Consider the following 22,489-nt stretch of genomic DNA (forward strand, 5'->3'; position numbering starts at 1 on the left):
AGATAGAAATGTAGTCCTTTAAGTTCTAAGCTACCAGTCAAAAAAAAAATTTTACTGAAAACCTTACTTAGTGTGTTTGACTTCCACCACACGGGCTTGTGGGTGATCTGGTTTCCTTGTTGAGGAGTCTTCCCTGCCCATGCAGGAGGTAGAGAGGGCATGGCACACTATGCCTCCCGGGAAGGAACCCACAACTTGCCTGCTGGCGGGTGGGAGCCGCAGGCACCCCCGGCCACCCCCACGCACTGTTAAAGGGTCCTGTAATTGCAAATCAGGTAAACAGCTCCCGTGTGTGGCCCAGGTCTATCTGGACAACTTGGAAAGCTATCCTAGCTACGTGACCTTCAAGCTGATTGCAGAAGCATAGCGGTGCCAGTATGGTTCTATCCTATAGAATTAGTGTTGCCTGATTAGTTAAGCCTCTTCTGTCTGCCCTTTAAAAGGTCTCCTTGGTCCTTAACGAAGCGGACATGTTCACCGAAATTTGTCTTGGTGCTTCTTGGCGAAGATGCCATTGCCCCACCATCCCGGCAGGGCACGGGCTTCGCAGGTCGAGCCCGCACCAGCTCCTAGGGATGTGGAGATCCAGATACCTGCTGAAATATGTTTTATTGAAATGCTATGTTTTGAGGGGCAAGAATGCTTGAGTGTCTAATTTCCATGGAATGTGTAGACTGCCTTTCTACAAGTAAGGAAAAATCTCAGACATCAAGTAACCCCATTATGCCTCGAATGTACTCTAAAAACAAAATGCTGCTTACCAGGTGTCTAATGTTGAACCTTTCATATTGCTGAATTAACTATTTTTTTTGAAAGGCAGAGGGTCAGAGGGGTTGGGGAGGTATGAGAGAGAGAGAGAGAGAGAGAGAGAGAGAGAGACAGATTGGGGAGAGACATCTTCTATCTGCTGGTTCATTCCCAAATGCCTGCAACAGCCAGAGATGGGCTAGGCTGAAGCCAGGAGCCAGTAAACCTGGTCCAGGTTGCCCATGTGGATGACAGGGACCCAGGTATTTGAACCACTATGTGCTGCCTTTCCTACCTTAGCAGGAAGCTGGATCCTAGGGGAGGAGCCTGACTCCAACCTGGCACTCCGTGGTGTCTCCGTCTCCCAACTGGGGTCTGAAACCTGTGTTTCAAACACTCACCCTGATGTATTTTTTTTTTTTTTTTTTTTGACAGGCAGAGTGGACAGTGAGAGAGAGAGAAAGGTCTTCCTTTTGCCATTGGTTCACCCTCCAATGGCTGCCACGGCTGGCGCGCTGCGGCTGGTGCAACGTGCTGATCCGATGGCAGGAGCCAGGTACTTATCCTGGTCTCCCATGGGGTGCAGGGCCCAAGTACTTGGGCCATCCTCCACTGCACTCCCTGGCCACAGCAGAGGGCTGGCCTGGAAGAGGGGCAACCGGGACAGAATCCGGCGCCCCGACCGGGACTAGAACCCAGTGTGCCGGCGCCGCTAGGTGGAGGATTAGCCTATTGAGCCACGGCGCCGGCCCCTGATGTATTTTTAGACATAAATTCCTCTCCTCATGGAACCCAAAAATCAATCTATAGGAAAACGTCACATAGAACTATTTTCCCATGGAAGAATTTCCACAGGTTAAATGAGGTAAAAAGTTGACCTTCTGCATGGAAAGCAATTGTCAGTGTTACAAGGTCCAGTACTTTGGGTTTGGTTTACTTTTAATTACAACACAAAGCTCAGAACTGTTATTTACTGCTGTCAGTATTTGTACATTATTCTCGTTTTTTTTTTATTACAAATAAATGTTTCGGGAATTATCCACATTTTATATTACATTCTGAATTAAATGCTCTTCCGAAAATATCTGTGTTGGAAGGCATACAAAGGATACGTCTTATGTCACCAGTACCGAGAATTAGATCAGAATCTATATGGAAGAATGTTTCCCATCGTATACGTATACCCTTTGTCATTTACACCTCTGATTACAAACAAGTACACTTTGAATCACAACACTTGCTACCTTGCCAGAGGCTGCTGCTGCCTTTTCTTTTACTTCAAGTACAAAAAGTGTGTATTCAGAAGCAAAAGTGTGGGAGGTGTTGTTTTGGTTTTGTGAGTGGTATTAGTGTCCCTGGCTAAATTTAGATTGCAGTAAAGAATTCTGTGATGCAACTCAGTTTTAATTTATTTCTATCTACATTGTTTTGGTGTTAAGGGATGATCAAAGAAAAGAGTGAGTATTGATGGTTATAATACTGTGTACCCAAGAGTGATCATTAAAAGGTTGCTGGTGAAGGTTTAGGGAATGAGTAGGGATTCAGGTGTTAGGTAAATATGTTGGTGATTGAACACATGTATGCCTGTTAATGGGCGAGTGACCGATGGGCAGACAGCATGCTGGAAGCTGTCATTTTAGGGACCAGTGTGCGGGTAGGGATGCGGCCCCAGTGGGTAGAGGTGGGGCGCGGGGCGTTATGGTGTTCAGTGTCCTGCAGCCCGGGTCGCCTCCCCCTTCTCTGTAACGTCTTTTCCTCTTGAAAGTTCGTGTCAGGATTTCTTCCTTGTCATTCCAATGGGAAGAAACATTGCTAACAGTTGGGGTTGGGGAGTAACATATTTAAAGGCATGATTCGATTTCAGGACGAACTTTCTGAAGATTCAGAATGATTTTTAACCCCTGCCCCTTCCCCAACCACATTCAGCAAAAGGCAGCAGCGAGGCCCAGCGGCGAACCCCTCCGCAGACCACCTGCTCAGGTGGGAGGCATAACAGAGCAGGGCAGGGGCCTTCCAGGACCCGCATCCTTTACGGCTTTGGCCGGAAAAAGAGTTCGTGGAGCTCAGCGTGGAAGGGGCAGGGTAAGGAGTGACTAGCAGGGGCGGGCGGCATAGCCACACTTCGCGGGGAGGGGGTCAGGACCCGCACCCGCACGCCACTAGCCCGCCGCCAGCCCGAGGCACCCTCGCAGGCGCGCACTCGCTCGCCTCTACCAGGAGGCAAGTTTCTTCTCCGCCAGCCCGAGCCACCTGTGCGCCGCGCTCCCGCGGGAAAGGCGGCGTGGGAGCAGCGCGGGCGCAGTGTCGCCGCCGCGCGCCCGCCTAGCTCCGTGGGTGAGGCTGGCGGTCAGCGCGCCTCCGGGTCTCGGAGCCTTCGGCCGCCACCGCGCGCGCTGCCCTGCGAAGCCTTCGCCACGCTCCCAGCCCGACATCCGCGAGCCTGGTATGCTCTGCAGCCGGCTGCCGCCTCCTTGCTCCGCCCGGGGTCCTCCCTGGCCTCGCCCTCCCACCTCCCCACCCCCAAAGTAGTGCCCCCGCTTTGCTCCGCCCGCACACCCCGGAGCGCGCCCCACAGGTTTTCCTGGCCGTCCGCTCCCTCCCACACCGCGGGTTTCCTGGGGCGTCCGGCGCCAGCGACCCGCAGACCAGCCGCTGCCTCGGAGCTCCCGACTTAGGTCTCCGCCTCCCGCAACCCGCGCTGCGCCGCGGCTGGCGCCCACCGCGTTCCGGGTTTCCTGCCGAGTTGGACCTGCTGCCTGGCTCATCCCCGCACTCAGCCTCTTCCCGGAGCGCGGAGAAGTGGAATCTGCACACTGAAACTCTCGGTGGCTGGAGCCGGCGGACTGGGCATGCTCAGAAGCCAGGGCTGGCTTTGGTCTCAAGTAGGAAGCTTTTGCACTCGCGAGGCAGCGGCGACTTTGGGGAAAGTTGATCCGAGAGGGGAAGCGGCCCCGAGACGCGAAGCAGCAGCAGGAAGGAGCCCGCGGCAGCCCGGAGGAGCATGGGCACCCTGCGCGACCTGCAGTACGCGCTCCAGGAGAAGATCGAGGAGCTGAGGCAGCGGGATGCCCTCATCGACGAGCTGGAGCTGGAGTTGGACCAGAAAGACGAACTGATCCAGAAGCTGCAGAACGAGCTGGACAAGTACCGCTCGGTGATCCGGCCGGCCACCCAGCAGGCGCAGAAGCAGAGCGCGAGCACCGTGCAGGGCGAGCCGCGCACCAAGCGCCAGGCGATCTCCGCCGAGCCCACCGCCTTCGACATCCAGGATCTCAGCCATGTGACCCTGCCCTTCTACCCCAAGAGCCCACAGTAAGCAGGGGTTGCGCGCCGGGTCGGTGTGGCGCCCTGGCGCTGGGGAGCTGCGGTTCTCTGTGTTGTCTGTCGGCCCCCGCCCCTCCCGCTTGCCATGTCTGTCCTCATCCTCAGAAATGTTTCATTTTCACCGGCACTTCTTGTCGGGCTGTGCACGTTTCTCAGAGCCAGACTCGCTGCAGCTACGTTGCCTTCGTGTCTTTGTCAGATGTCAAGGTATTTTTTTTTTAAAAAATGCATATACATTCACGTATACCACCTGCCTTAGGCAGAGTTTGCGCCCCAGGTGTGTGCGACCCGTGCGTGTGAGTGATATGTAAAAGGAGGAATAGAAAAAAGGACGAAAAACAGAAAACACCTTGTCTCCCCAAAGCCCAGGCAAACCTGCCAGCAGGAAAACAGTAAGTGCAGGCTAATCACACGTGAAATGAAATGCGTCTGCTCTCACCCTTACTTTCCATGCCTGTGTGGCGCTCCTGGGTTTCTCTACGTGCCAGCGCTTCACGCCAGTACCCTTCAAACCTGACATTCTGTCATCAAAGTGTAAAAGATCAGTCTGTATGCATACAAAAGGGAAGAATTCTTGATTTCTTGAATCGGATGACATTTCCAATCCATCCGTGAAAGCCTAGTCTGTTGATTTTTTTAAACATATTTTTTCCCCATAACATCCAGGGGAGAACAGTGCTTGTTTTCCTTTAAGGGGTTTGCATAATGTCACCAATGGGGCAGCTCCATCTCCCAAGGGGGTTGCATGTTTCCAGGGTCAAAACTAGAAGCATACCTTTACCTTTATTTACAATGTGGACACATTGTTTGCTTGACTTCTGGCTGCTTCTGCAAGCACTCTCATATTGTTCTAGCATTTTAAAGAACTGTGTTGTTCTGATGTCAGTGGGCTTCATAACTTGGGTGGAAAAATTGAATGAAACTTGTTATACAATCCTCAACTCAGAGTCCATGTGGAGAGCAAGGCAGGGGGAACACGAGGTGAACGTAGTATCAGAGTGAGCACCCACATGAGTGGTTTTTTGAATTAATAGATGATGGCATAATTGAAAGAAAACCGAAGACTTTACTACTCCATTTCTAACTGTATCACATTGGCTGGATGACACATGTTACATAATGAGTCACAGTCTCTTGAAGCCCTCCATAAACACAAGAAGTTAATGCAAGGAGAAAGAGTCAGCACAGGGTTTTTATGCCCATTTCTCTACTGAATGGTTCAGTCATGAGTATGTACTAATTACAGTTTTGAAAACTTAGAGCTGTACCTAGGTGCGTACACACGTGTTGGTTCCCGTGGGACATGTGCTGTTTCTCATGCAAGTTTAACTAAAGGTGGACGTTTGAAGTCTGCCAAGGGGCTGGAAATAGACAATACAGGTAGACATTCTTGAGATCCTGTCTTTACTGAGTTGCCTTGATAATTTAGCAGGCATAGATTTCCCTTAGAAACCTAAAGTCTCCGAATCCACCTCAACTTTGTCTAGTAAATTAATTTGCAGTCCTGGCGTGCTTGCCTGTTTGAGCTAACGAGGTACATGGCCATCTCTCTCGGGCCAAGCTTTGCATAATGAAAAAATAACTGAAAGATGAACTCTCTGCGTCTTTAAGTATCCTGTAGGACCTCATTTTAGTATCTTCAGGACTTTGGAGTGACACAGAGCAAACTAGACTTTGATAAACATACTATTTTAATAGGTTTTATAATGAAGCATGATCAAGCCAGCTGAGAACTCCAGTTAAACATTCTGTTAGAGAAGATCTAAAGGAATCTAAGCAGTAGGGAATGAACTGTAGAATGTGGTGAGTTTTAGAAGCCTCTTGGTGCTTGGCATGTAGGATAACTAGATTTGAAAAAAACAGGCCATGGTAGAAAATGAAATTAGTGTGGCAAATCATTCACAACATCCCGTTATAATCAACATGTTATCTTTTGAACAATGGGGCGTGTTCTGATATTTGTTTGACAACTTGCATTTTAAAGAACTCTGCTATTAAGGTATTCCCATGATCATTTTGGTGATTCTGAAGGATTATATTGAAGAAAATTATAGAATGTCTTCCAAGCTTAAATAATTTTGGAAAAACATCTGTTCTTTTTTCACACTTACATAAAGAAAACTAGAATAAAACTGGCTTGAGTGGTAGCTGTGTACCTTACTTAGGGAAAAAGAAATACATTGTATGCAAAATGATTTTATCTCAAGTCCTGTGAATGGCTGTACAAACCTTGCAAGTCCAAGACGACTTCTTTTCATTTCATTTTTTCTCACTGTGAATAATTTGTTTACTCAGACATATTGGCAATAAGTGTTTGTCTTTATATTTCATCTTTTTGCTACTTAAATTTAGTCATTTTCTTGAGCTTACACATGGATTATTATGAGTTCAATTAAAATTGAAACCATCCAAGTAAAGTCTATTCAAGTTCATGTGCACGATTCAAGATCATGTTCACGGTTGTTTTCAGTTCTTTTTCCATTAGATGTAGGTAACTGCCCAGTAATTGTTCTGTTCAGTTATCATAATGTATTGCAGATGTGTCTGTCTAGTTTTTGTTTATTGTTGACTTCCGGGGGCTGTAATTCTTCGAAAATTCTGTTTTCTTTGTTATTTTTGATCACTTGAAAATAGTGGAAAATAGAGGAACTTAATAATGTTAGTCATAACACTTTTGATTTGGAATTTTCCCCTTGATGTGGAGATTGAAGAGAAGCCTCTGTCAGATTCCAGCACAGAGCCAGGGTGCTCCTGCTGCACCTACACGGTAGTGGTGGTTGCAAGTGCTGGGAGAATTTTGTTGGTCTCTTTCACAGCCTCTGTGTACAGAGGTAGTCCGCAAGCTCCTTTTATGTTATGAATGACAGTCAGAGAGCTGTTGTAGTAAAATGGAATCTATATTTCACTGCTACCCTATAGATACTCTGGAATGTAAAACTACCAGATTGAATGTTTTAAAATAAATTGAGCAAATCAACCCATACAAAGAAAAAAGAAAAAAAACCCAAGCACCCATTATATGGGATCAGATAGCCTATTGGTTATATAGAGTGGTTCTTACAGACTTTTAGAAGTAATTTTATTTCTTGACATTTCCTTGCTGAAAATAAGACTACAGTAATTTAGAAGATCCAGTCTCTGATACTTTACCTATTGCAAATATTCCCAAACCTTTTCCATTTTGCTGTCACAGTGCTCCTTGTTATTTGGTTGGAATAAAAGACTTGAATTCCTATCAACAGTTGTTACTGTTCATGTTTTTGTCAAGCTGTTGCTTTTCACCCCAGAGGCAGCTGAATTTCAGAGAATGATGACAATTTTTTGTTTGTTTCACTTTTTGATTGTGAAGTGCAATGGAAGAGCTTGGGATGAAAAGAAAAATATGCTTTTCTTTTTAAGGAGTATTACTTTTGAAAACATCTTCTAAACATTGAGAGTAATATGTCTCAAATTAGAAAGATTTCCTGAAGACTCTGTTGAATTCTGTTGGAAGATGAAAGAATTCTAAAATTCTGCTATATCTTAGATGATATATTAAAACAGGATTCTTTAAAGGTAGGAATTAAATTCCAAATGTGCCCTTTAACTCAATTCAGTACTTCTGTGGGCTGGTCTCCAGGTGCAAAACAGCATAAAGTAGAGGGGAGAGAGATACATAGGTCCTTCCATCGAGGGGTTATCAAGGGGTTAACAAGATCACACAAGTAAATATTCTGGAAATTAGAGTAAGGTGAGTCAGAGAGGTGATAACTAAGGTAGTTGACATTTAATGTTAGCCTATCAGAAATTCTTGTGGAAGTGAAGGTTTTTTGAAGTATTTGAAGGATGACCATGATACAGGTGATTGATCACGAGGTGACACTGGGTGGGGTGGGAAGGGCGGGGGATACTGTCTGTGCCATTTGCAAAGCAACAGAAAAGGAAAGCATCATGTCTGGATGATGGCAGCAACTCGTGGCTGTTCTAGAGTATCCAAGGAGGGATGGAGAGGCGAGTTTAGGCCAGTGAGAATGAGGCTCTCGATCTCTGTGAGTTTATAAAGTATGTGAGAGGGCATCTCCACTTGACTTGGGAATAATTAAGAATCGTGTGTGTGTGTGCACATGCATGCAAGCGAGTGTGCGTTTCACAAGTACTGATTATTACCCACTAGTAAAACTCTGAGTTTTAGAGTACTGGTCCAGGCCTCTATCCCCGGGCAGCCCAGTCCCAGTGATAATTATAATTATACTAAGTAGGTAAGAACATTTAATTTAAGCAGGCAGCAGATGACTAAAACCCTTAAAGAAACCAAGTTTCCTTTTCCACTGACTTTCACGTGTTCCCATTGAAAATAATCTTATGCCACAGACCAGCACTGCACATTCCACACATACACACGCAAACTGGACATAGATGAAAATGGAACCTGAAGTTGGCTTTTGAAATTCATCTTCCCTGTTTGCATGGAGGAGTTAAATTCTGACCTCACATGAGCCTGACAGTTTCCAGTTTTAAGTTTGATCGTTAATTTGACATTACAGTCTATGCAGCAAAATGAAAGTTGGCGAAGTCTTTATAAAAATGTATGAGACCAGGTTGCTTAAACTCTATTAGAGTGTTTTGAAGCACAGTCAAGTTGTGTGCCCCTAAAATAGGGCTTATAATGAAAATACTGACAAGCCCTTAAATATAGTAGCTCTGGAGACTGCCTGAGAATATAAATGACCGGCTTTCTTGCTCTACTGGGCCGGACTTCTAACCTTCCACCACTTGTTATTTCAGCACAGAGTTGGGTTTGGATTCCTAATGGAAAAGGGTAGAGGAAGACAAGACGATGTTTCTTTCTATTGTTGCTGTTTGTAGGTTAGAAGGCATATGGACACATTCTTTTTTCTAGTCTGCCTAGCAATGGAGGGTCTCCATGGTATCCTAGCAACCATATTCGAACACTAGACTGCTGCTCTTTCTGCCATCTCCACCATAGGTGCTGCTGCCCATCTCGAGAAACTGGGCCTGTGGCTCACAGTGCAGACCCTCTGCTTGCCGAGAATCCAAGGCAAAGTCACAGATACGCACACGCTGGAAACAGCATTTACCAGTATGCTCAACAGCTCATTATACAATCACATCTGTGGCATTTTGAATCCTAATCGGAATTGTGGAACTGGTGCTGTTTGCCACCCCTTCGCTGTCAGTCCCTCTCTGCTTCCTCACATCCAGCCTTCTGACACCAGTTCTACTTCCCTCTCACCATCTTCTGCCACGACTGCGTTCCTCAGCATCTCCTTCACATTTCCTGAGGAGTTAAAAGTGTGCAGCCTGTTTGAATCCTCTAAGTATAATTTTGCTTGTAAGAGCAGAGGAATGTTCTCCTCCAAAACTGTCATGTAAATATAAACAAGAGCACAAAAACTGCAGCTACACAAAACAGATGTTTAACACAAGGTGGGACTAATAGTATGTTCTCCAAAGTGTCTTGTTTCTGAATGGGTTTTGTAATTACAGTTATTAATGAAAAAAAAAATAGCAAGAGAATAGAATGCAAAGAGATGTGTATGGGGGTGGGGAGACAGGCAAGGACCAGACAGGACGAGTTGTTAGAGCTATGCCATATTGGCAAGGAAGTTGGAAAGGGGAGATGGTGAGCTTTGTGGGCGAGTAAATAGGCAGTAAGACTGGAACAGAATTTGCAGATAAAATGGTACTTTGTGCACGAAGAGGAAGTAGTGTGAAGCCTTGCCTCCTTACGAAGCCCTGATGAGATAATGGCAGAAAATCATGAAGATATTTTCCCTTACACCAGTGCTTGCTTTGGATTCTTTGTATTTTCCCTTTGAATCTGCTGTCATTGAGGGCTTGGTGGGCTTTGTGCATCAGCATTGCAGAGGAAAGGGAGGAGAGCAGTAAGTCAGTGTGCATCACCGTTTCTGGATTAGGGGGTCCAGAATGGCACTGGCCATCATCGTCGTCATGGCAAACATTTATGGAGCACTTAACTGTGCTCCAGGTATGCTATTGCACCTAATGTGGATCCCATTTCACAGGAATAGAATACTGAGGCTCAGAGGAGTTAAGTAGCTTGCCCAGGATCACCCACATTTAGTAAAAGTCTAAGCCTGAATTTGAAATTCAGAGACTTTTCCCTTAGCCACCAGGAGGATTTGGCACTTACAGGCAAATATAGGCTATTCTCACGGGAATATCTGTTCACTAATAATTAAATAGGAAGCAGAAGTACATTGGGAAAAGTGGAAGAAATAAGACAGTGGTTCCTAAACTTTGCTGCATGTTAGGATCATCTGGGGAACTTTTATGAAAATCCCATGCCTCAGTTTTACCCCAACCCAATTAAAGTTAGAATGTCTAGGGGTAGAAGATAAGTACCAATATTTTTTTAAAGATATCTCAAGTAATTTCAATGTACAACAAAATTTGGAAACCACTCTTACAGGAAGACAACTGGGTGTATGTATTAGAATACATTTTTCTTCTAAAGAGTTCATTCTTTAGAGGTTTGCAGAAGTAGTAATGCATTTTTTTTGCCCAAATTATAGCTGTTCACTATGTAGTTAATGTCTCAGAGTTTATTCTCCCAAATAAGTAGTCGCTATGCTACCTACCCCATTGGTTCTCATCATCCCTAGCTGCATGTTAGAATCATCTAGAGGACTTCAAAACTATCTTTACTGGAATCCTCTCTCTGGACAGTCTGATTTAGTTGCTCTGAGGTGGACCTGGTGTATGGATATATTATTTTAGCTCCTGATGTGATTCTAATATGTGGGCAGGAGTGAGCACCTTTGCCATAGCCTATTCAACTTTGTCTGTTACAAGTTACTTGAATTCCTGTTCTTTGGGGAAATTGCTTCTTTGGTGCTTTCGGACCAACCCTAACTCCCTGCTGGCAGTGGAACCAGGCAACTCCAGCTCTCCAGTCCCTGCAGCATCTAGACCTGTCAGTTTCACTGTGTTATCTGTGGCTGCCTGCTATGGGACATGCCACAGAAGTGGCAGCAGCTGTCTTTAGTGAGTGGGCACGTTTCCCCTTTCCTGCCAGCCGTGAGTGCTGGCCACTGTTCAAATGACCCACATTGGGATCAACCACCCTCCCAAGTTTGTTTTGCAGTCTTACTGAGGGCAGCTGCCTCAATAGCCAGTAAGACCGTTTGGATTCCAGCTGCTGCTATGCAGTATTAAGTCGATGAAGGTAAAACAATGATCCACACGCACCTCCTGGAAGAACAGTACGGGCTTGTAGTGCCTCTGCTTCTGGTATGTTATGTCTCTGCAGCCAGCTACAGCTTTTTTTTCCCCTACAGATATTTTATCCTTTTAAGGCAAACAGCCTGAGCTCAGGCTGAGGAGTACTTTCGAAGGAGGCTTCAGAGAAAGCAGAGCGAGCACATCAACCTCTCAGCCCACATGCCATACGGTGGCCATGAGTTAACAAATCTGGACATTGCTGCCTGCCTGGTGAGAGGTTTGAGAAGACACTTGTAAGCAGAGATCTTGGAGCATCCCTCTGAAGAGCTCCTGGTGGGGAGGAGAGGAGGATTCTTAAGCCTTGTGGCCAGACCTCACTGTCACCCCTTTGTTGCCAGCTCTTTGTATGTCAAGGTGTTCTAACTCCTCAAGGTGTTCCTCATGTTCACTGATAGGAGTTGCTTACACTTGTAATTTAATCATGGTCTTCTCAGGTGAGAATTAGTCAATAGAGCACTTAATATTAGCAGTAAAAACAGCCGATATAATTTTCAATACTTTTTGGTAAAATTAATCTTGAATCAGAGCCAGTGAGGAGTTTGCTTGTCAGAGCTTCTTCCTTCTAAAATATGAAAATGTATTCCCCTGATAGATAGCATGTTACTGTAGAGGACATGTAATAAGGCTACCCAGAAGATTAGGAACATTAATTACGAAGGGAAGTTAATCATAAGGAAAGTAAACACTTTCATTATGAACTGTGCATTTGGTTATTGGATCTAAATGGGAGAGATGTGAAGAATTAACAATAAAGAAACATGACCAAAAGCATGTGTTCACTTAACTACAGCTTTGTGGTTGAAAGCAGAATAATGGACAAAGGTTGGTATAGGACACTGGAAAAATATCAACCTTTGGAGTTGCTTTTTATTCTAAGATATGAAAGTGTGGGAGCAAGTATAAAACTGTTAAAATTTAGTGCCAACATGTGCTGCTTTCACCTGAGTCAAAAAGAAAATAATGTTGATTATCCTTTCATGTCTAAAGATCGTAATACAAATTAAACTTCATCAGGATTACCTTAAGACAGATGTAACTTCTGTTTAGAGCTGGAGTAACTTATGCCTAGACAAAGCATAAATAAATAGCTTAAGTTAAGTTTCTAGGGTTGTAATAAATGTTCTTGATCTTCGAATGTTCGGTTTCACTTTCTCACTTCTAGAAAATCCCTGCTCTTAGAAGTAGCATGGTACTTCTCTGAACATGCAAACATTCTGATGTAGCCAGTCATTAATTGCATTGAATGTTAGTGATGAGAAATACACCCTAGTTAACCAAAAATACTTTTGTTATATTCTGGAGCAATTATGTTAGAGGGTAATAATATCAAACTTTCACCAGATCTGAGCAAACGACGAATGAAATCATGTGAGGGGAAACATTGTCTTTTCTGGACACACTGTGCATCCCCTTAGTGGTTCAGCTTTATCAATAAATTATGTTTGTGACAGGACTTCTAGGTCTGGAATGAGAGGAATGAAAAAAGGATTGTCATGACAAGAAGAAAAATGGGAATCCCAAGTCTGATCCCTCTGTTACAGATGTACTCAGGGTGCATGGGTTGTCCTCCAGTGCATCTGCAGGTGGCTGGCAAACACACTGTGACAGGGAGCACAGCTCTACACTGGCATCTCCAGAAGACACAGTTGACCTCCATCGTTGCTGACTGAGTAGCACATTTTGTGTTATGGCAAACCAGAGGAAATGGCCATAGATTAGCTTTGTGCAATTTGACCACGCATTGCTATAGCCTTTACAGTGGAATATTAACTGTCTGAAAGTGACTGGTACCATTTTGCTAAGCCTGTGATGGTAACTGATTATGTCAGTTGGGGGAGAAAAATAGTAGGCAGCAGAATAAACCCTAGAATGTATGTTACATGTACTATTGGAGAATGAGACTTTGGGTGAATCAGGGTCTTCATTCCTTAATAGAACTTTTTCAGCTCTGAATTGGTAGAGGAAAATCTTTATCTTCCCCCAATAGTGTATGAGTGCATGAGACAGTGCAAAATGAAAGAACTGCTCAACATTTCTAGTCATTCACTTAATACTTAGCTTAAAAAAATGTAATGTTGAATTCAGTCATGCATTTGTTTGTTATGTATCGTGTTATAAATCTGAAAAGCTTTAAAAATATTGTGAAAGAAACTTTTTTTTATAGTTGTAGCCTTGATAAGAAAATAATCATTCTACTTTTCTTCAAATTTTCAGTTCATTTTTTGTTCTTTGTAAAAGGAAAATATGACATGAAAAATTATAATTTGTCTTATTCTGCCTTCCAGATATTTTAGCATCACTTAGTATGGAGACCTGTATTCTGTTTTTGGGAAGCAGAAACAAACAGGAAGCAAATGAGTCCATGTTTGTATAGCACTGAATGGCATAAAACTAAATGGAACCTCTTTGAAGTCATACTCTAGAGAGATGGCAAATAAAAAACAAGTTCATTATTAACTTCTTGTAAACTTTTTATATTTGGAGAAACTTCAAAAAGTTCATGGAAAACGGAATTAAAAGATGTATTTAGAGGAGAGTGTTTGATAGATTCTCGTTAATGCACAGTGTTGGCTCCAGTAGTTGGGTCCCTTTCAACTACCCAGAGGACCCTGCATTGAGTTCCTCACGTCCAGCTTCAACCTGACCCAGCCTCAGCTGTCGTGGGTGTTTCGGGATTGAATCAGCAGATGGGAACACTGCTTATCTTTCTAAAGAAACGTAGTTTATTCTTATGAAAAGGTTTTTGAAATCTAATGAACATTTTCCATGAACGTTTGGAAGACCCCTACTATATATTGATTTCAATGTTTTGCACCAAAATAGTTATTTTTAATTCCATGTCCCAGATATTTCATGAATTTATATACCCTCATATTTTATGAATTCATGCATCCTTTCTCTTTTCATTGCTTTGCTTAAGGTGTTAACATGCTTATTTCCTTCTCTGTCACCTTTGATGAGAAAACACTAGCCTAAAGAAACTGTTTTCTTTTTGATAAGCAACTGCTAAGTCTATGTCCTTAAAAATAACAGCAGTTAATGAGAAAACATCCAGAAATGGATATTTTAGGCACCTAAAGCATTATGCATGTGTATGTGGCTATTTGATTGGAATGTTGATAAAAATTATAAGAAATTATTTTAGAAGATCCTGATATTTGAAAAGTACCCTCTTATTTCCATCAGAAGTTATATCTCATCAATAACATAACCATAATCATTTTAAGCAACCCAACGATAACTCTTCTATGCCTACAGAAATGAAGATATCGAAAGAACCAATATGAACTATTTGGCAAAGCTACCATTGTTAGGTATGCAGAGAGGCAGATAAAGTTGAAGAAGCACATTGTTTGAACCTTCTTTCTAGCCTAATATTTAAGAATCCTTCAAAAATCTTGAGCAAAATGGAATGAAAAGATTGGTTTATTATGTGGTGCAAAAAGTTTTGGAATCATGTATACAAGCATAAAATCAAAGCACTGCTCATTGCAGAGGCTGCTTCTCTGCTCAGCTGAGCCCCTCTCATCTGTGGCTTGTGTTTTGGTACCACCACTGAAGTCCTATGCCATGTAAGTCATCTATCATAAAGGAGCAGTGCTCCATCTTCTGGATTCCTAAGGGTTATTGTCAGAGTGATGGATGGAAAATGAGTCAACTATACATTTATTTGTCTTGGTGAGAGTGGGATTCTCTGCAGGATGGACTTAGAGGTTATTAAATAATAGCGAGGTGAACTCTTGCTAGTGAGTTTTTAAATCATCTTTGACAGCGTTTCCCTCCTTCTTGACTTCCCTTAACAGATTTCAGTACCTCTTTGTGTAGTTGAGTCTGTTGGTTTATCATCAGGAAGTGGGAGAATATAATATCTAAACCTTCTCGATCAAACTAAGCTCAAATTGTTCATTTTTTTTTTCTTTTTCTGGACATGAAAAAAACAATTCTTCACAAAACTCCATTATAAAATGAGGGCTACAGTTGTTACTGTTGTTATTGGTCAATCATTGGTGCTGTTCTAATGATAATTACTGAAAATATTTGTCTTGTAACATGTCATATATACTATCATTTAATTCTCACATTAATCTGATAATATAGGCACTGTTATCCAATTATTTTAGATGGAGAAAATGAGAAATTAAATATCTTAAACAAGATAAAATAGTGGGCTGACGTATTCTAATGGAGATTGGTGTGGCCCCAGAGCACAGGCTCGTTCTGTACGAGGGTGCTCCACAATGTTCATGCAAAAATTGAATTAAAAGTGAGAGTTAAATTTGGAATGTATGTGCTATGAAAAAAACTGCATGAATTTCAGAAATCTTTCTGCACCAAAATAAGCTCATTCTTTACTTTCATTTTTCCATAAACTTAATGAAATGCCCTCCTATATGCAGTGCTGTTTAGGTATTTGTTCCTACAATTAACTTTTTAAGCAGAAGTCCTATTTTGTATTGCTGGGTGCAGTTTTATTCCTTTGTGTGGTTCTGTGGTGATTTTTTATATGCCATCTTCTCTCATACCCATCATGGCCATGGGTGCATTCTGTTTTGGAGACCAGCACACCCTAGTATCATGATGGTTTCTCCTTAAACTAATAATGTATTTCTGGTATATTAAAATCACTATCAAATACAGCTACTCAAGCCTATAGAATACTTTGCTGTTTTATATGTAGAAATTTCCCAAATTTGTACTTGTGTATTTTGATTTGTATTTTTTATTTAAGAAATGTTGAGTGTCCTTTGTTTGTCCTCAGTGAATCCATTTCCCATTCTGCAGAAATACTCCCTCATACCAGTGGTTCATTTTCTTATTCTTACTCCCCCAATATTAGCATCCTTAATTGAGTGTTATTAGAACATTTATCAAAACCCACATCATTCCTTATTCTAGTATTTAATAAGGCCTTCTATGAATTGGTTTTCAGTTGTTATCTAATTTTTTTTTGGTCAAAACATTTACTAAACCTAAGGTGCTACTGTAGGGTAGTGCTGTACTAGGTATATATTCTTACCCACAAGTTCGTGGTGACTGGAGAGTAGGTGCTCACAAGACATTGCCTTTTGGGGCTCTTCCCATATGGATTGTGCCTAGCGCATCTGGGCTGGAGTCCTGTTCCCAGGCCTCAGTGTTTGTGTAGTTCTGTGTACTTTTTCTTCATGCTCACCAGAGATTGAATTTCTTTTTTTTTTAAAACTTTTATTTAGTAAAGTTAAATTTCCAAAGTACAGTTTATGGATTACAATGGCTTCCCCCCCCCATAACTTTCCTCCCACTCGCATCCCTCCCATCTCCCGCTCCCTCTCCCATTCCATTCACATCAAGATTCATTTTCAATTATCTTTATATACAGAAGATTGATTTAGTATATATTAAGTAAAGATTTCATTAGTTTGCACCCACACAGAACATAAAGTGTAAAATACTGTTTGAGTTCTAGTTATAGCATTAATTCACATTGGACAACACATTAAGGACAGAGATCCCACATGAGGAGTAAGTACAAGTGACTCCTGTTGTTGACTTAACAATTTGACACTCTTGGTTATGGCGTCAGTAATCTCCCTAGACTCTAGTCATGAGTTGCCAAGGCTATGTAAGCCTTTTGAGTTCCCTGACTTTGATCTTATTCAGACAAGGCCATGGTCAAAGTGGAAGTTCTCTCCTCCCTTCAGAGAAAGGTACCTCCTCCTTTGATGACCCGTTCTTTCCACTGGGATCTCACTCGCAGAGATCTTTCATTTAGGTCCTTTTTTTTTTTCCCCAGAGTGTCTTGGGTTTCCATGCCTAAAATACTCTCATGGGCTTTTCAACCAGATCCATGCGCCTTAAGGGCTGATTCTGAGGCCAGAGTGCTGTTTAGGACATCTGCCATTCTATGAGTCTGCTGTGTATCCTGCTTCCCATGCTGGGTCGTTCTCTCCCTTTTTTATTCTATCAGTTAGTATTAGCAGACACTAGTCTTGTTTTCTGTACTATAGTCATTATGTGGTTAATATCTACTTCCCCAGGAGATAGTAGATTTAAGGGAAAGAAGGCCAGTGTCTCTGTTGCTCATGTTATATTCCTGGAGCCCAGAACAGGACTGGCACACAGCAGATGCTCAAGGATTCTTTTTCAAATGAAGGACAAGATGAAGCCTCTTCATGTTGCTGGCCCTCAGATACTTCATCCTTTAAATTTAAGATTTTGAAAATTGGCAGCTTATGTCACTGGGCTCAGCAGAGCTTCAAGGCATGTTTAGTTTGGCCAGAAAAGGATTGTCCCAGTGTTTGAGTTTGGATGCTTTGCCAAGCCCTTGTAGACTGCCTGGGCTCCACAGGTTCCTCACAGTGGCTGCTGTTCTGTGCTGTCTTCATCTAGCCCATGCCCATTGTTTGTATGCTCTTTGTGGCCTCTGAAGGAATTTCAGCTTTTTAAAATGTCATTATTATTTTTTTGATGAGAAGCAGAGACAGGTGCGTACACACACACACACACACAGCAAGTGCTCCCATTCACTGGCTCAGTGACTCCCCAGATGCTGGAAAAGGACAAAGCCAAGATCAGAAACTCTATCCAGGTCTCCTACATAGGTGGCAGAAACCTAATCACTTGAGCTATCACCACTGCCTCCAAGGGTATGTGTTAGCAGGAAGCTGGAATCAGGAGCTGGAGCTAGGTATCAAACAGACACAAGTCTTAACTGGCATCTGAACAGCTAAGCTAAGTGCCTGCCCCTAAATTATTGTTTATTTAGTATTTCAGTTTTTTCCCCCTCTGGGTTTGCAAAACATTGAAAAGTCCTTTCTGGTTTGAATAATCTGTGATTATTTAATGCCTTTGTATGGAAGCACACTTGTCCTCCAACTCTAATAAATGTCTGGTCTCGAGCTCTTCAACATAAAACCTTATAAATTGGTTAACCTTGAAAAGTAAGTGGATTGATTGCCAAGAAATACTAGCATGGAGTTAATGGAAATAGTTACAGGGGAATCTTTTCTATTTATTAATTTCAGTTGCACACAAAGCCAGAACTCTCATTCACAAAATCCTTTCAAACTTAGAATAATAGCTTGCTAATTTTGACTATTCAAAAAATTCTCATCAATCGTAATATTATGAGATGGTAGAAACCATCAAACTCATGATGAAATACTTTTAAATTATGTGTGTAACTCAATACTAACCAGAATAAAACTGGGAAAAAATTAAAGGTTGATATTATTTGCATATTGTCTCTTAGCTATCTAGCATAGAATCTGAGAATGCCAATTCCATTAAAAATATCATTTAAAATTTATGCAGTCACTTCTGTGAATGTCTGAGGTTATTTTTTCTGGAAGGCTTATTTGTTGAATAAGAGTGAAGTTTGGTAACAGCTTGTGTTCATTGACTAGAAGAATCAGTATGTCTGTGATTTGATTCATGCCTCCCAATGTCTGTGCGAGTAGAGGAGAACAGCACCTCTCCATTTTATAGATGAGAAAATTAAGGGTCAAAGAGGTGATGTCATATAACCCAAATCCAGTAGTTCATAAGTAACAACAGTATATTTTCAGAAGGTTATGGGATTCAGTTCAACTCCTTTCTACCCTATGTACAGCATTAATGATTCATGTCATTGCCTAAAGAATCCAGTGAGTTCTGTGGTTCACAGTGTATTTAAGGAAATTAAAAGGAAGTAGTCTTGGGGCCGGCGCCGTGGCACAGTAGATCAATCCTCCGTCTGCCATGCCGGCATCCAGTTTGGGTGCCGGTTCTAGTCCTGGCTGCTCCTCTTCCAATCCAGCTCTCTGCTGTGGCCTGGGAAAGCAGTGGCAGATGGTTCAAGTGCTCCGGCCCCTGCACCCACATGGGAGACTGGGAGGAAGCACCTGGCTCCTGGCTTCAGATCAGCGCAGTGCGCTGGCCATTGCCGCTATTTGGAGAGTGAACCAACGGACGGAGGACCTTTCTCTCTGTCTCTCCCTCTTACTGTCTGTAACTCTATTTCTCTAATAAATAAATAAAATATTTTTTAAAGAGGGAAACCTGTTGGAGTGAGGTGGACACTATGGGAAACGGTGGCTTGATCAGCATAGCCCTGACTGTTAATGAACAACTTAATACATTATCCCTCTTAGTAGTTTTTTTTTATCTGTTCTACTTAATATGACTGGTTTAGATCTGTAATTGATGCACAGTTATTCTTAAGTGTTGAAAATTAACTGAAATGTGATCCCTGTTGAACATGGTGGTGGGAATGGGAGAGGGAAGAGATGTATAATTTGGGACATGCTCAGGCTGACTTGCCCCAAGTGGTGGAGTTGGAAGCATACCAGGGGATTCCAATTCAATCCCATCGAGGTGGCATGTACCAATGCCATCTCACTGTTCCAGGTGATCAGTTTCAGTTCACAGTTGGTCATGGTGGAGGGACTGGGAGTCAAAGGGAGCACATAGACAAGTCTAGTACCTGCTAACGCTAACTGATGGAGTAAATAAAGGGGAGAGTGATCCAACATGGGAAGTGAGATACTCAGCAGACTCATAGAATGGCAGATGTCCTAAATAGCACTCTGGTCTCAGAATCAGCCCTAAAGGCATTCGGAGCTGGCTGAAAAGCTCATGAGAGTATTTCAGGCATGGAAAGCCGAGACACTCTGGCAAAAGATCTCTGCGAGTGAGATCCCAGTGGAAAGAACAGGTCATCAAAGAAGGAGGTACCTTTCTCTGAAGGGAGGAGAGAACTTCCACTTTGACTATGACCTTGTCTAAACAAGATAAGAGTTGGAGAACTCAGAGGGCTTCCATAGCCTTGGAAACTCATGACTGGAGCATAGGGAGATTACTGATGCCATAGACAGGAGTGTCAATTGGTAAAGTCAACAACAGGAGTCACTGTGCACTTACTCCTCATGTAGGATCTCTATCCTTAATGTGCTGTACATTGAGATTTAATGCTATAACGAGTACTCAAACAATATATTTCACTTTGTGTTTCTATGGGGGTGCAAACTGTTGAAATCCTTACTTAATGCATACTAAACTGATCCTCTGTAAAAAAAAAAAAAAAAAGAAATTATCAACTCCCAACTTGACTCTCACTGGGATTAAACATGACAATAGGTCTGCTCTGATTTCATCATCATTTAAAAAAAATCATCTATTATTTTTCACTTTATGTTTCTGTGTGGGAGCAAACTGTTGAAATCCATACTTAATGTATACTAAGCTGATCTTCTGTATATTAAGATAATCGAAAATGAATCTTGATGTGAATGGAAGGGGAGAGGGAGTGGGAAAGGGGAGGGTTGTGGGTGGGAGGGACGGTATGGGGGGGAAGCCATTGTAATCCATAAGTCGTACTTTGGAAATTTATATGCATTAAATAAAAGTTTAAAAAAAATAAACATACCAGGGGATTCCAATTCAATCCCATCAAGGTGGCATGTACCAATGCCATCTCACTAGTCCCAGTGATCAATTTCTGTTCACAATTGATCATAATGATAGGACTAAGAGCCAAAGGGATCACATAAACAAGACTAGTGTCTGCAAATACTAGCTGATAGAATAAAAAAGGGAGAGAATGATCCAACATGGGAAGTGAGATACACAGCAGACCCATAGAATGGCAGATATCCTAAACAGCACTCTGGCCTCAGAATCAGCCCTTAAGGCATGTGGATCCAGCTGAAAAGCCCATGAGAGTATTACAGGCATGGAAAGCCAAGACACTCTGGGAAAAAAAAAAAAAAAAAAAAAAAACCTAAATGAAAGATCTCCACGAGTGAGATCCCAGTGGAAAGAACGAGTCATCAAAGAAGGAGGTACCTTTCTCTGAAGGGAGGCGAGAACTTCCACTTTGACCATGGCCTTGTCTAAATATGATCAGAGTCGGTGAACTCAGGGAGCTTCCATAGCCTTGGCAGCTCATGACAAGAGCCTAGGGTGATTACTGATGCCATAAACCAGAGTGTCAATTTGTTAAGTCAACAACAGGAGTCACTGTGCACTTACTCCTCATGTAGGATCTTTGTCCTTAGTGTGCTGTACATTGAGATTTAATGCTATAACTAGTACTCAAAAGTATTTTTCACTTTATATTTCCGTGTGGGAGTAAACTGTTGAAATCTTTACTTAATGTATGCTAAACTGATCTTCTGTATATAAAGAGAAACGAAAATGAATCTTGATGTGAATGGAAGGGGAGAGGGAGTGGGAAAGGGGAGGGTTGTGGGTGGGAGGGACGTTATGGGGGGGAAGCCATTGTAATCCATAAGCTGTACTTTGGAAATTTATATTCATTAAATAAAAGTTAAAAAATTAAAAAAAAATAAAAAAAAATAAAATATTTTTAAAAAGGAAGTAGTTTCAGAACACAATATTTAAAGCAAATACAGGCATTGGTTATAATGCATTTACTTCATCACTAACCAGGTACCTGATATTGAATATTTCTAAGTATCCATTTCCTATTATATATTACATTGTCTGTGGTATATTGCACCATACACCACAGTTAGAGGTAATGTTTTAAGTTCCTCATAACCCAAAACATAGTATGGGCTCAATAATTTATTGTTGAGGTTACCATTACTATCACTGTGTTAACTGATTTTTGTTACTCCAGTGTTCATTATTAAAGTGATACTTCAAAACCAAACTGAAGAGCATGAGATGGAAAGACAGGTTTAGTAATGACAAGATCCTGGAGCAGAACCTACTGCAATCCAGCTTGGCTTTGCTGGATATGACTCAGAGAAAGACTGATAGAAAGTATCCTGTATGACTTCTGCGTGTGCTAACCTTAGACAAGATATGAACATAGGTAAATTTGCAGGTCCACAATCAGTTGATTTCATTCAACAGGCAGTTGTGCTATAGAGAAACCCAGAATGGACTGGCACAGCTTGAACTGAGTATAGGGATTTAAAAACTGTGTGGAAAATTACCATGAGGGCAGTGTTGTGGCACAGTGTGTTAATCCGCCACTTGTGACATGGGGGTCCCATATTGGAACACCAGTTTAAGTCCCAGCTGCTCTACTTCCAGTCCATGTACCTGCTAATGTGCCTGGGAAGGTAATGGATGATGGCCCAGGTCCTTTGGCCCCTGACACATATGTAGAAGATCTAGATGGAGGTCTTGACTTCTGACTTTGGTCTAGGCTAGCCCAGGTTGTTGAAGTCATCTGTGAAGTAAA

The 22,489-nt window shown here is 42.3% G+C and overlaps 1 protein-coding gene across 3 annotated transcripts in view; it reads left to right on the plus strand.

The window, feature by feature from the left end:
* Window positions 1-22,489, plus strand: part of PRKG1 (protein kinase cGMP-dependent 1) — a 1,368,024-nt gene that overhangs the window by 77,728 nt on the left and 1,267,807 nt on the right. For 2 of the 3 annotated variants that reach the window (XM_008269904.5, XM_070056974.2), the window contains exon 1: window positions 3,115-4,059. In XM_008269904.5, the coding sequence (XP_008268126.2) occupies window positions 3,749-4,059 (311 nt within the window). In that variant the 5' untranslated portion in view covers window positions 3,115-3,748. 3 annotated transcript variants of the gene reach the window in all.

The sequence above is a fragment of the Oryctolagus cuniculus genome, chromosome 15, assembly GCF_051225735.1.
Source record: "Oryctolagus cuniculus isolate XC-2025 breed Fujian yellow rabbit chromosome 15, ASM5122573v1, whole genome shotgun sequence".
Lineage (NCBI taxonomy): Eukaryota > Metazoa > Chordata > Mammalia > Lagomorpha > Leporidae > Oryctolagus > Oryctolagus cuniculus.